This window comes from Sinocyclocheilus anshuiensis, unplaced genomic scaffold (genome assembly GCF_001515605.1).
Source record: "Sinocyclocheilus anshuiensis isolate Anshui unplaced genomic scaffold, SAMN03320099.WGS_v1.1 scaffold1290, whole genome shotgun sequence".
NCBI classification, from domain to species: Eukaryota; Metazoa; Chordata; class Actinopteri; order Cypriniformes; family Cyprinidae; genus Sinocyclocheilus; species Sinocyclocheilus anshuiensis.
The window spans coordinates 40,769-55,378 of record NW_015558599.1 but is presented as its reverse complement, the minus strand read 5'-3'; the positions used below and the strand labels follow the sequence as shown (position 1 = coordinate 55,378).

The 14,610-nt window shown below is 33.9% G+C and overlaps 1 protein-coding gene across 1 annotated transcript in view; it reads right to left on the bottom strand.

The window, feature by feature from the left end:
• LOC107680102 (protein SCAF8-like) overlaps positions 1-14,610 on the bottom strand; it is a 46,993-nt gene that overhangs the window by 7,390 nt on the left and 24,993 nt on the right. Inside the window, exons 3-5 of the mRNA XM_016475871.1 lie at positions 2,953-2,997; positions 2,339-2,500; positions 2,083-2,239 (exon numbers count right to left, since the gene is read on the bottom strand). Coding sequence (XP_016331357.1) covers positions 2,083-2,239; positions 2,339-2,500; positions 2,953-2,997 — 364 coding nt within the window. The remainder of the gene's footprint in view (positions 1-2,082; positions 2,240-2,338; positions 2,501-2,952; positions 2,998-14,610) is intronic.

The following is a 14,610-nucleotide window of genomic DNA, read 5'->3' as shown; positions in this document are numbered from 1 at the left end:
AAAAAAAAAAAAAAAAAAAAAAAAAAGTGTACATCAGAGCATCAACCAGACTATCCTGCCCTTCAGTCAAGATGAATGTGAAAAGATCTATTAATTATGAAACAGTATAGAGCATTTAAAACCACTCAAACTGCCATAGCTTTGGATTTCTAACATTAATATTAGGTTACTATAGCAACATTTTAGTTAATGAGTTAGTCTCTTTGACACATTAACCAAGGTTGCATTGAACTTCCCGCACACTCAGGCGCACAGCTGTTTTTTTTTGTTTTTTTTAGAAGACTACATATTTGGTCATAGTTGATTACACTCAAAAAAATGTTTGTTCAGTAAACTTAAACGAAAACTTTTCCACGGAATTAGTAAATCAGTACAACAAGAATAAATCAATTTAAACAAATTGTTGAACAAACTTAATAAAATTAAGCTCCCGTGTCATCCATACTAACAATAGTGCATCCAATAAGCTAAAGAAAATTGAGTTTATTATTTTTTATTTTATTTTATTTTATTAGTTTTTGCTCTTTGAGTGAAGCAATAAACATCATGGCCGTCATGTAGCAGAAACTCTTCTAAATCTCCAATATTACTGAATATTAAACACTAACAATTAGGGCTGCAGCTAACGATTATTTTTATTGTCGACTAATCTATTGATTATTTTTTGATTATTCTATTTTCTGATCAGTTGATGAATTTGTTAGTAAACGATCAATAAATAATAACAGTAACTTCTGCTATTAATGTTTTAGCATTTTATTCAAACGCTTTCTCATAATACTTTACAAAAAATAAATAACAACAAAGAAAGAAAGAAAGAAAATAATAACAATAAAGAAAAATAAAAACAAGAAAAGAGAGAAAAAGAAAGAAATAATAATAATAATAAATAAAAAATAAAAATGAAAAAGAAATTAATAAATAAAAAAATATTAACAAGAGAGAAAAAGAAAAATAACAATAAATAATGAATAAAAAATAAATAAAGAAAGAAAAAGCAAGAAAGAAAGAGAAAAAGAATTACAGGGCAGTGATACAATACAATCAATAGAAATGCACATTATGGCTGCATTCACAGTTACGATTTGGGACTGACAGCAGTTGCTTACTGGTGAGAGAATTAAAATGTGTCATTTATTCAGCAGATTAAAACATCTGAAGACAGCTGAAGTCACAACCGCATTCAGGACACTAGAGCAACAGAATCAAAAATGGCGTCATAACACTGGGAAGTTTTAACACAGTTGACAGCCCGTTTTTAAATAAATGAGCCCAGTCGAGGCTTGTCCAATCCATCACACAGTTAAACAACTAACAATGACTTTACATGCTTTGTTAGCGAGTGCAGAGAGTGCGTTCGCCCCGGTGGATCTATGAACGCGAATCATTTCTCCTCTGTGGGTGAATTAAACCCGTCATGATTATATAGGCAACTCGATGTCCCGTGCTGTTCCGTTCATTCAGTGCAGCTTTGAATGCGGTTGTGAATCCTGACAATGTAAAGGCGTCAATTCGGCTATATATATATATTATATATGCGGTTCTGACGGTCGTATAATAACATAATAATAAAATGCTCTATGAACGCAACTATGAAGTGATGTTGCCATACTAGCCTTTACCTTCTGCTCTAGAGTCTTGTTTTGTGTTAAACATGGCAGAAAAACTGTCTTAAGTAGGGATTACTGCAGGCTGGTTGTGGCTAGAAGGGATACAGCTAAAACCGGAAGCTAACAATAAATGTAATTTTCTACCTGCAGGCTCACGCAATGGGCGTGGCTAAAGGTGCTACGCGTCGACGCATTCCATGCTAATCGACGCATTTTCATAATCAACCACGCCGATGAATCGTTGCAATCCTACTAACAATCTTTCTCTTTATTTAAAAAAACACAACCAATAACACTTATAAACTGACTCTCTTATTGCCATCCCATGCAAAGAATGCTGGGAACTACAGACCCACTGCACAGTTAGTTGTCACCAAAAATGATTCATGTAGTCCCAATATAACGAATATAAAACATGTTGCCACGACAGTGTATTGTTTGACAGAGGATGCATTATGAGTGAATGACTTACCAGGAGTAGTGCTGTTGACGGGTACGGCACTGCTGGCAGAGACGGGCGTAACACTGGGGGGTGGGAGCCCTGCTGCCATATCCAGTAGAGGCTGGATGATGTCACTCTTGAAGACACTGTTTTTCTGCCATAGATTTAGTACTCGGACAATCTTACTCTGCAACCCAACATTGAATGTAGAAAATAAGCAAATGGAAAAAAGTGTCTAGACAAGACCTTTACCATTTGATTACAGGGGCATGAGAAACAAACGCACCTTGTCATCGGCTGGGCAGCGGTAGAGGTTTTGAAACGTGGTAATGATGTTCTTACTAAAGCGTGGAGCGAAAACATCTTTCTCTTGCCCAAACTGGTGACGAGACTGCCGTACAATGGAGTCGATGACGTACAGACCGGGGACTTTGTATTCAGGCTTGCACTACACATACAAAAGAAAGAGAAGTAATGAATGATGAAAAAGTGTGTAGGTTCTGGGCTTCAAACCACCATATAATACAAGATTTTTTAAAGTAAACATGACAGCCAGTGATATTCCATGCATTAGAAATGACAACCATCAGTTTTGTATCATCACAGCAAGGCTAAACCACACTGAGCTCTGGGTTTGGTTGTGCAAAAGACATTTTCACATTAGGCATGTTTAAAATATCTCATTAAATAGCTACTAAAAGTCTTTGGTGGTCTTGGGCTGACAAATTAACTTTTTAATAAGATACTTTAATGGCTTCAATGTTACTAATTGACTTTATTCTACATAAAGCACTTCACATATGAAAATAAAAATACAGCTTGGAAACACTTGAGCTCTCTCTAGGCATTTTCCAAATATCTATTAAATAATTTTACATTTGCAAAATAATAACAACTGACCTTTTGAACGAATTTCTCAACACTTTGGACGACATGTTTGTAGAACTGAAAAAGATAAAAATATATTTTTTTAAAACTCAATCTTTAATATGAAGATTAAGAGGTACACATTAACAGCATGAACTGAAGATGAGCATTCACCTTCATCTGGGCACTGACCACATCAACTAAAAGAACCAGAGCTGGACATGATGTGACAAAGACCATTAAAATATATCAGTTTCAGTTTCTCAGTGACTTATGTCACATGTATTCAAAAGAAATGTCCACTGTTTACTTGATGTCCACAGGTTACTTGACTAACATAAGTGGACTCTTTTTTTTGTATACAGTATGCTTAAAGAAAAACACTTTCTTAAATGATTTGACCTCTTAAGCAATATTTGTACATCACTAGTTCTTTGGCATGATTATTTTTTAAAAGAATGCTCCATGCAGCCTCATAAATATGAGCTCAATAAAAAAAATGTAAATACAATGTGATGCATGCTATACAAAAGATGTTTTAGATGGATTTTAGCATAACAGGCCATTTCAAAATATTAAAGATATTTTTTTAAACATACAAGATCGCTGACATTCTGCATACATTTACAATATTTACAATATTACGAAGCCAAAAATGAATGCCCTTGGCCAAAAAGTTAATAAATAATAAATTTATTTAATAATCAACACTGAAATAAAAACTGAGTTGTACAAACGTTTAAATTACACATAACGTAATGTTTTTTTTTTCAGCTTTTTAATAACAGAACTGTTATTAAACCACTCAACTGGTTGATAAAATATAAACATTTAAACAGTGGCTGTAATAAAAACTTGTTTTACTAACAGATTAAAACATACATTAATGAAGACAATAGGTTAAGTAAAAATAAACTGTATATCTTCAGTTTCCCCTGCCATTATATTCCCCCTTTAATTTCGTTAATTTGTTATTTTATTAAATTCAATTTTCTATATAGCGCCAGATCACAACAGAAGTCATTTAAGGTTACTTTTCTATAGAACAGGTCTATACCTTGTTATTTTATTAAACAAACTAAATAGCCTTATGTTATTTATCTTATTTACATGAAGGCATGTTTCTGTCTCTACATGGCCGTGCGTTTACAATTCTCCTCTGCTCTCTGTACCGTGCATGGCGGAGTTCTGCCCTGATGCGCGCGCACACACACGCATACACACAGGTGGGCACACTCCCACCAGCAGACAGAGAGCGTGCGTCGGAAAATGTCACGTCAACCACCTGAAAAGCAGACAAAAATAGCTGCATTTTAAAGCTGCACACTTTGTGGATAACTGAGCTAAACATCGGAACATTTCTTTTTATGACAATGTACAGTTCAAATAATTGTTCAGTTGTTATATTGACTGCTGTCCCCCCCAAAGCTGTAAACCTAGGGAAAACACTGATCTTTGTGCATATATTTATCAGAACGCTCCTGTTTAGAGTAATTTTTTTTCTTGCTAGTAACTAACCAGTTTGAAAGTGTCCAAATAACCACATTAAAGAGTTTGCATTTTGCGAGCTTAGACTTTGTTGCATACTAAAAGTAACAAAGCTTATTGTGATTAGTAATAGACTGGAAAGATCTTGAGATTTAATCATCCATATTGGTATCGATTGAAAACAAAAATGTATATTGTTAATCCAGCACTAGAATCCACACAGCTAACATGTTCAACTTTTAGAAATTCACATGACTTCCCATTTTACACAAAGCATCCTTTATATGTCCTAACAGAACAGGCTTTGCTGAACAAGCACTATAGAATGTATGTGCATGTCAGACAGTGGAAGTGCATCACTAAAATTAAGCTCAATAATTCCGATTCAATATTTAAGGTTAAATGTAGGTTTAAATTTCAACATGATGCAGGATTAAGGACTACAGAAAAAGAAGATTTAGCATGCTTATTGTGTTGTGTTTCCTTGATTGTATACTGCATTTATGAATAAATTAAATCAACATTTTGCACTACACATATGAAACATTAAAACAGCTGATACATCTAAAATGATTTCAGCAATACCAGTCCACAATCCATTCTTCTTGTCATCTTGCATGCAAGCTTGTCTGTACAGTGACCAAAGATGCATACAGCCAAAAGCGCTGATAATAAGACTGCAGCTGTACAGTAAAACATAATGATGCCAACTATCAGATACTCTATGCATGCATGCCTGAGAAATTCATTCTGAAACTTGACTGATTCAAAGGACACCCACAAATATTGTTTCAGAGACTCTTTTTTGCCAATTAACGTTACACAAAGAAAATGAAGCACGAGATGGCGAGGTCAAGTTAAACTTAAGAGAAAAGAACTGAGCTTTAAAAAACAGTTTTTAGCATCTAATTATTATTACTTTTTAACAACAGCTTGTTTGTAAAGGAAGATACAACATTTGAACAAATGGGGTGGGCAATCTGACAATTTCATGACTGACCCTGAAGGCGATCACAATCTACTTTTCAAGCGAATCATAGAGATTGTGATCTTTCACGTCCTTTTAATGATGTTAAAACGACAGCAAACATGGAAGCAGTACTTGTCATGTCTAAGCTGACGATCTCTGGTAGCATCTAACAATCCTTTCAAAAATGTTTCATGCATTTGTGATGGACCACAATTATTCATTATCTTTTGCTGCAGGTTCTATCAAATATAACACCATGAAGCAAAAATGACCGTGGAGGTGAACACAGCAACTCCCATGATCCCATGCTCGGTTACTGTGTCATCTAGCTATGTCTTTGTTATTCAATTAGTGCTTTGTTATTCAATTGTTTCAATTAGTGCTGTCAAACGATTAATCGTGATTAATCGCATCCAAAATAAAAGTTTGTTTACATTATATATGTGCGTACTGTGTATATTTATTTTGTATATATAAATACACACACATACAGTATATATCTTGAAAATATTTACGTTAATACATTTATATATTCATATTCGTATATTTTATATTATATTTATATTTAATATATAAACAACATTTTTATTAAATATATACATGCATGTGTTTGTATTTATATATACACATAATAACACAGTTATTAATAACACAATAATACACAATATACACACACATATATTATGTAAACAAAAACTTTTATTCTGGATGAAATTAATCACGATTAATCGTTTGACAGCACTAGTTTTAAGCAAACTCTAGCAGCGAAACCCACACATAAGACATAAAACAGTCATGTCTTAAGGAGGGATGTCCCAAGCTGATCTCAAGGATCAGTAGGGCTGGGTATCGATTTAGATGTCCCGATTCGATTTGATTCTGACTCGCAAGCTCTTGATTCGATCCGATTCGATTCTTGATTTGATTCTCGATTTTTTTATTACATTCAGTGAATATAGTTTTAATACAAATGCTAGTGATATTTCTAAAAAATTAACAGTAAACATCAGTTTACAAATGGTGAATTAATAAAAAGAAATTAATTTAAACCTATTATTTTTTGTATGAGGTCCTATTTTTTTATTTTTTTTTTTAACAATAATAGGGCCCTATAAAAGTTTTTCTTATTTTTTCTGGTAATCAAATGAAGGCATAAAACATTAGTTTATCCTAATCAAATGAAAATTAAACCCTTTTATTTTTTTGGCAAACAACGTGCTGCACAACAGAGGTTTACTGTTAAAATTAAAAAGAAAGCAAATGTGATTGTTCCTTTAAAAATAAAGTTTTATAAATATTTATTAGTAGTAGTAGTATTGTTGTTACATTGAGTCTAAAGACTGCACTAAGTAATATATTTCTTTCTTCACATTAAACCAAACTTTTATTTTGATGGGTTGCGTTGCCGTGAAGAACTTGCATCTGCTGTGTATGTGATATGACGGTAGTTTCCTCAAATTAAATGTTAAAATGCTAATGAAGTGACTTTCAGAGCAGCTTGAGATGATATTTGTGTGTTCTAGACATGTGCCAGTATTCGGTAATGCAATATATCACGATAATGAATACGTACGATATTGTTATCGTAGGCACTTCAAAATACTTCAAAATAAATTTGAGCCATGGCTGAACAGTAACACTTGCCATCTAAGACAAGCTTGCAGAAGAGCAGAGCACAGATGGAAAAAGGATAAGCTACAGGTGTCCTATGAAATACTACGGGAGTCTTTAATATCATACCAGAAAGCTGTCAAGGCTGCTAAGTCTTGCTGTTTCTCGGAGATAATTGCTAAAAATTCAAATAATCCTAGGATCTTCTTTAATATTTTAAATTCAGTTTTTAACTCCGTAGGAAACAATTATCTCACTGAATCTTCCTCTCTGTGTGAAAAAGTTTTCTGTTGACAAAATAGTAGTGATTAGACTGTCTATATTACCCTCATCTGTTGATCCAGCAGATCCTGTTATGGCCACCAGGTTTTTAAACTCTTTTGAGCCAATTACCATGTCTTGTCTAACAGATATAGTCAACAATTTGAAGCCTACTACCTCTTCTCTTGACATTGTTCCTACTTGTTTTTTTAAACACATATTTGACAGTGTTGGGGCATGGATCCTGTTAATTATCAACAAAAGCCTTCTCTCAGGCTCTGTTCCCGCTCTCTGTAAACATGCCAGGGTGAGACAAATATTGAAAAGACCTAATTTGGACTAGACTTGCGCATATTCGGTAATGCGATATATCACGGTAATGAATATGCACGATATTGTTATCGTGGGCACTTCTAAATACCGTGAATAATTATATATTACAAATTATTCCGAATTTTGAATGCATTTTAAAAATACTTTTCCCATCAACTGGTCAAAATGCACAACAACGCTGTATGCTGCGTGAAAGATGCGTGCGCACTCTGACATAAACAAGCACTCTGACATAAACAAGCGTGGACGAGAAGCACATGGTGGAACATGTGAGACTCTCTGGATGAAAGCGCACTTTCACTCTCTGACAGCAGATGGCGCTAAACTGCAGAAATAATAATAATAATAATTCATTTAAATGCAGCCGTTACCCCAGAAACCCTGTAAACAAATTTTAGTCAGTTTAATGTAATGACATATAAAATAAAATATACAGTCTTAGTACTGTATATATATATATATAGTACTTGAGTGTTTTCACTTTGGTATGTATGTATATATATATATACAGTATATACCAAAGTGAAAACACTCAAGTACTCTCTCTCACTCTCTATATATACAGTACTAAGACTGTATATTTTATTTGATATGTCATTACATTAAACTGACTAAAATTTGTTTTGTTTGTTATAATGCAGCTGCATTACTTTGTTTCTGAATCGTGTTTAAATTATTTAAACAGCCATTCAGATTTGTGTATTTGCTATGATGTTCATCACAGCACCAAATACTTAAATATATAGACTTAATAGGCTATTTATTTTCAATCTTTTTTTGCTTGTATTTTTTAAACAAAGATTAATAACTTCTGTAGCAAATGTAGCTATTGCTCATTGTGAATGTTAACGCATTAACTAAGGTTAACTAATGAGGTCTTATTGTAAAGTGATACCTATTGGTCTTTATAGTTCTTTTGCACTTTAATCTGTGTAAAACTTTTAACTTTATACATGTTTCTGTATTGCTTTATTGCATTTAAATGTTCAGTTATTTTTGTTATAAGAAAAAAGTTATTAAACCTGTTATACTGTATTATGACAGCACTTTTTTTAAACTAAATTTCAATATCGTGATAATACTGTATACCGTGATAAAAGCATGAGCAATTAATCGCAACATGAAAAATTGATACCGGCATATCCCTAATTTGGACATCACTGATTTATCACATTTTAGACCTATTTCTAATTTACCTTTTATAGCTAAGATTCCAGAGAAAAAAGTGCTACTGCAATTACAGAGCTTCCTTGATGCAAATATTATCCTTGATGAATTTCAGTCCGGTTTTAGGACAAACCACAGTAAGAGTTTTGAATGACATTCTGCTATCTGTTGACTCCGGAGACTCAGTCATTTTAATGCTCTTAGACTTGAGTGCAGCATTTGATGGCTTTAGCAGGCATGTATGATACTAAGCGGGGCAGATGGTGCCTGAGACCTCCCGAGCTCAACAGCGCCCCACAATTTTGCAACGTAAATCTGTGGTGAAAAGGGGAAGCGCAGCACGCTCTAATTGAGAGCCATTGGGGCATATTTGAGACTGGCTTCTACACCAGATTTCTAACGGGAGTCCGCAAACACCAACATATTACTCCTATTTTAATGGCTCTAAATTGGTTGCCGGTACGTCATAGAGTTGATTTTAAAATATTGATGTTTGTTTTTATATCTCTAAATGGTCTTGCACCCTCGTACCTGTCTGAACTTTTGAATCTGAACACATCAGGCAGGTGTCTACGGTCCGCAAACAATTACTCTGTAGCGCAGCCTCGAACATGACTGAAGTCAAGAGGGGATTGTGCGTTTGCCGTTGTTGGACCTAGGCTCTGGAACAAACTTCCTTTTTATCTGAGATCCCTGTCCTCTGTACATGAGTTTAAATCAAAGTTAAAGTCTTATCTTCTGGCCCGAGCTTTTAGCAATTCTTAATTAGGTTTTATTTTTTACGTCTTATTCCTTTCTTTCTTTTTTATCGGTATCTTAGTTTTATTACTCTGTAAAGCACAGTGGTCAACTCCTGTTGTGTTTATTTGTGCTATATAAATAAATGAAATGAATACAGAGATTAATTAATTACAAATTGTTCAGAATTTTGAATGCATTTTAAGAATACTTTTCCCATCAGCTGGTCACAATGCACAACACCACTGTATGCTGCATCACAGACGCATGCGCTCTCATGTAAACAAGCACGGATGAGAAGCTCATGGCGTGAGACGCTCTGAATGAAAGCACACATTCACTCTCTGTCGGCAGATGGTGCTAAACAGCAAAAATGCAGCCGTTACCCCAGAAACAAAGCAGCTACTTTCTGTTTCTGAAGCGTGTTTAAGGCCCCGTCCACACGGAGACGCGTTTAGCTGTATACGCATAAATTTTGTATCGTATAGGCGTTTCGTCCACACGGATCCGGCGTTTTGGAAGAGTGAAACCGATATTTTTTTAAACCGGGTCCCAGAGTGGATAAATCTGAAAACGCCGCCCTTGCGTTTTCGTGTGGACAGCGAATCCGTATATTTTCTGAAACGATGACATCATCAGCCCACGTCTCGCCCCTAGTCCCTCGTCTCGTGACACCGCTACGTCACGTAACAGCAACGGAACGATTGTCTTTTTATTAACTAACATTAACACAGATTAATAAATGTATTGTTCCATGTTCGTTTGTATACCGCGCGCAAGGTTTATGCGCATAGTCCAAGTCTTCTCCGGTTTTAGTGCATCGCTGTGGCAGAATTACAGCGCCACATACTGGCCTGGCATGTATACTACATCGTTTTGTATCGGTTTTGTGGTTTCGTGTGGACGCAGATATTTGTTGAGACGAGGGGGGAAAAAAAAGATCGGATAGGGAAAGCTCTGGCTTCGTGTGGACGTAGCCTAAGTGATTCGCTATGGTGTTCATCACAGCACCAAAAACTTAAATATTTAGACTTGACAGGCTATTTATTTAAACACTTTTTTACATTTTAACCTGGACTACAACATGCCCTAGATATTGTTTGAAAGTGTTTTGATTCTTTATTGTTCGGTTACACTTTACATTAGGGCTTCATTAATTTACATTCGTTAATTCATTAGTTAAACTGCCAATGAAAAATTATTCTAAACATTCATTAATCTTAGGTAATTCTAGGGCTGGGCGATATGTCCAAAAAATTATCACGATATATATTTTTTTCATATCAGTCGATTTCGATAATTATCACTATAAATGTAAAATTTTTATTTCTTTCGAGTTTAAATTTAGATTTTTGCTCCAATGTGAAAGTTGTAAAAACCAGATGGTTAATTGTGGTTTTAAACTATTCTTTATGGTCAGAACATGACAAACACTTTGTTTTTGAATTCTTTACACTTTTTCAGTCATTTTTCCTTAAAATAAATGCATGTTCTAATGAGTGATATTGTTTCAAATCAAGAAACAGGTTTGGGTTGCCTGATAATATTAATAATAATAATAATATCACTTTTTGTCTCTTAGAAATGCACATTTGATAATAGCTTGAGTTAGGATGCAGATGTAGATTTATGTTCATTATCAAAATCAGTAATATCTGTAAAAATTGTACCAATCTCATTTTATATATGGTGAAATTTAATTATTCTGACTGTTTGAGGTGGGGTTTTTTTTAACCATTGGTCTTCCATAGTAGCATACACAGAGCCGTTGTTCACTGACGAGCTGCGCAAAACCACGTTCATATTCGCGTGATTTTTTGAGCAGCTCGTCAGTGAACAACGGCTCTGTGTAGTTAATGCTGCTCAATGTGAAAGCACGCACGTGATGGAGATTTACCGCTGATTACAGAACCGGCTTTCTGACAAGATGCGCATTAAATATCGCATGCGATTTATCATGCAGCCCTAATTTAGATAATGACGATCACAGTTAAAACTACAAATATAGCACCTCAATACCATGGTAAAAATGTAATATGGCTTGAGCGCGCGCGTCCGGTTTTGTGCGAGAGCAAAGGAAATCCGCGCGCGAGCGGAGAGATCCGCGCTCGCGCATTATATTAATGTGCTTTCGCGCTACAATAATGCGCTCTCGACATTTGTCATTAAAATAATGCCATAGCCTCGCCGCTGTTTGAAATTTGATCCGAGCGGATAAACAGTCCGAGTGGCGCGCATCAAATGACTTTTCTGACTTTTCAAATGACAAATTCTTTCGTTCCGCCTTTGCCGCAGAAACATTATATCGAACATTTATTGAACTCGTTATCGTTTATCGAGGAAATTTATATCGCGCGATAATTATCGTTATCGATTTATTGCCCAGCCCTAGGTAATTCCAATATTTAATAACACGTTGTTAAAATCAAAAGTTGCAATTGTGTTATTTAATGAGCTAACATGAACTAAGAGTTGTATTTTTTTAAACAAAGATTAATAACTTCTGTAGCAAATGTAATATTGTTCATTGTGAATGTTAATGCATTAACTAAGGTTAACTAATGAGATCTTATTGTAAAGTGTTACCTATTGATCTTTATAATTCTTTTGCACTTTAATCCGTTTAAAAAAAAATTTGTGTATTGCTTTATTGTATTGAAATGTTCAGTTATTTTTGTTATAAGTAAAAAGTTATTAAACCTGTTATACTGTATTATGACAACACTTTTTTGCTAAATTTCAATACCATGATAATACCTAATACCGTGATAAAAGCATTAGCAATTAATTGCAACATGAAAATTTGATACCGGCATATCCCTAGTGTGTTCATGTGTTCATATCGTCATATAGTGAGACGGCAGAGGCTGAAAACAGCGCAAGCATCGTCCACGCTTTAGTATGCGTGTAGTAAAGAAAACAGTATATAGAGGCCAATAGCCTCGTGGTTAGTGTCGACATACAGCGCAACTGCGCTCATGGCATCTGAAAAATAGCGGAGGACACATAGTGAGCTGCTTTGGAAAAGTGCACAATGCAGTTTGTCCTAAACATGAGACATGCTTTATATCAAGGGCTTTAAAATAACTCGTAAGATAGAGTTAACACATACAGTTTAAAGCAGCTTGCCCCATCAGATGCTCAGATACATGTGCTGCTGAAAGACAGGCTACTTGTGCTGTTTAACGTGTTTGAGATGTAAGTTATGCACTGAGGAAAGCAGCAGATTTCACAGGTATATTCTTCACCTATAAAAGTTTTTAGTATTTTTTTAGTTTAGAGAATTTAACTTCTGCTTTAAGGAGCATAATTTTTTTTTTTTAGATTGTAATGTTACAATGTTAGAATGTAATGTGATTTTAATCTGTTTTTTGCACATAGGCTATAATAGCTAACAGTAACATTCACTATACTTGTTTTCATGGCCTTTAATATGAACATTGTTTCATTAGACAACATGGGCAGGATGTAAAATAACATTTTTCAAAATAAATACAGATTTTGTTTCCATCCAAATTGAAAAAGGTAGAAAATACCGAGATATATTGGCTATATCGCCCAGCCCTACATCTTATCTGCACTTTGTTGAAGGAGGATGAGAGAATTTGCACATTTGGAATCAGAATTCAGTCAGTGAGCGCACACATAGAACTCAAATAAAAAACAAAACAAACACCTCTGATTGGACAATGCATTCACAAGCTCAATAGAAACTTGTATGATTGGTTATAACGCTCAATGCTGTAAATCGTGTGTAAAAAAATCTGATACAAGGTGAGCAAATCTACTGAATGTAATGCCACAATTTATACTTTTCAGTTAATTCACATTTCATTTTATTCGTGACAGGCATAACACATCTTGTTAATTGTTAATTGCTTAATTGTGCAGGGGCATCTTTTGCCTTCTTATAGGGCTGGACAATATGGCCTAAATTTATATCACGGTATATTTCTTAATTTCAGTCGATACGATATAATTATCGATATCGATATGAAAGCTATTTATCTGAAATAGAAATATTTTGTAACATTATAACTGCCTTTATCATCACTTTTGATCAATTAAAGGAAAACTTGAAATCGCATCATATGACCCCTTTAATTTCAGTCGATACGATATAATTCCGATATCGAGATGAACAATTGTTAATAAAATTAAAAAAAAGCCTCAGAAAAACTGCCAAAAACTCCCACAACAGATGTCTGTACATACAAGTCTCTGAAACCTCCTCCTATAAAACTACACTACGTCAAGTTTTTGAACAGTAAGATTGTTCAAGATTTTTTTAAAGAAGTCTCTTCTGCTCACCAAGCCTGCATTTATTTGATCCAAAGTACAGCAAAAACAGTAACATTTTTAAATATTTTTATTATTTAAAATAACTGTTGTTTATTCGAATATATTTTAAAAAGGAATTTATTCCTGTGATGTCAAAGCTACATTTTTAACATCATTACTCCAGTCAAATGATCCTTTAGAAATCATTCTAATATTCTGGTTTGCTGCTCAAAAACATTCATTATTATTATGTTGAAAACAACTGAGTAGATTTTTTTTCAGTTTTCTTTGATGAATAGAAAGTTCAGAAGAACAGCATTTATCTGAAATAGAAATCCTTTGTAACATTATAAATGTCTTTATTCAATTCAATTCAAGTTTATTTGTATAGCACTTTTCACGATAAAAAATCATTGCAAAGCAACTTTACAGAATTATGTTTCTACAATATATTTAGTAGTAGCTTATCAGTGGTGACTGTCAGTTAATGTACATATGGCAGAAATGTACGGAAAATCAATTAAAGACGTAATCAAACAGATGATGAACACTATTAACAGCAATGATTACATGATGTTATTATACATTATCATCATCAGTTTTGATCAATTTAAAGCATACTTGCTAAATAAAAGTATTAATTTCTATCATTTCTTTCCCATAATATATATATAGTATATATTATTTACAAAAGCTTTTTATTTCAGATAAATGCTGATCTTTGGATCTTTCGATTCATCAAAGAATCCTGAAAAAAAAAAAAATACTCAACTGTTTTAAATATTGATGATGATAATAATAATAATAATAATAATAATAATAAATGTTTCTTGAACAGCAAA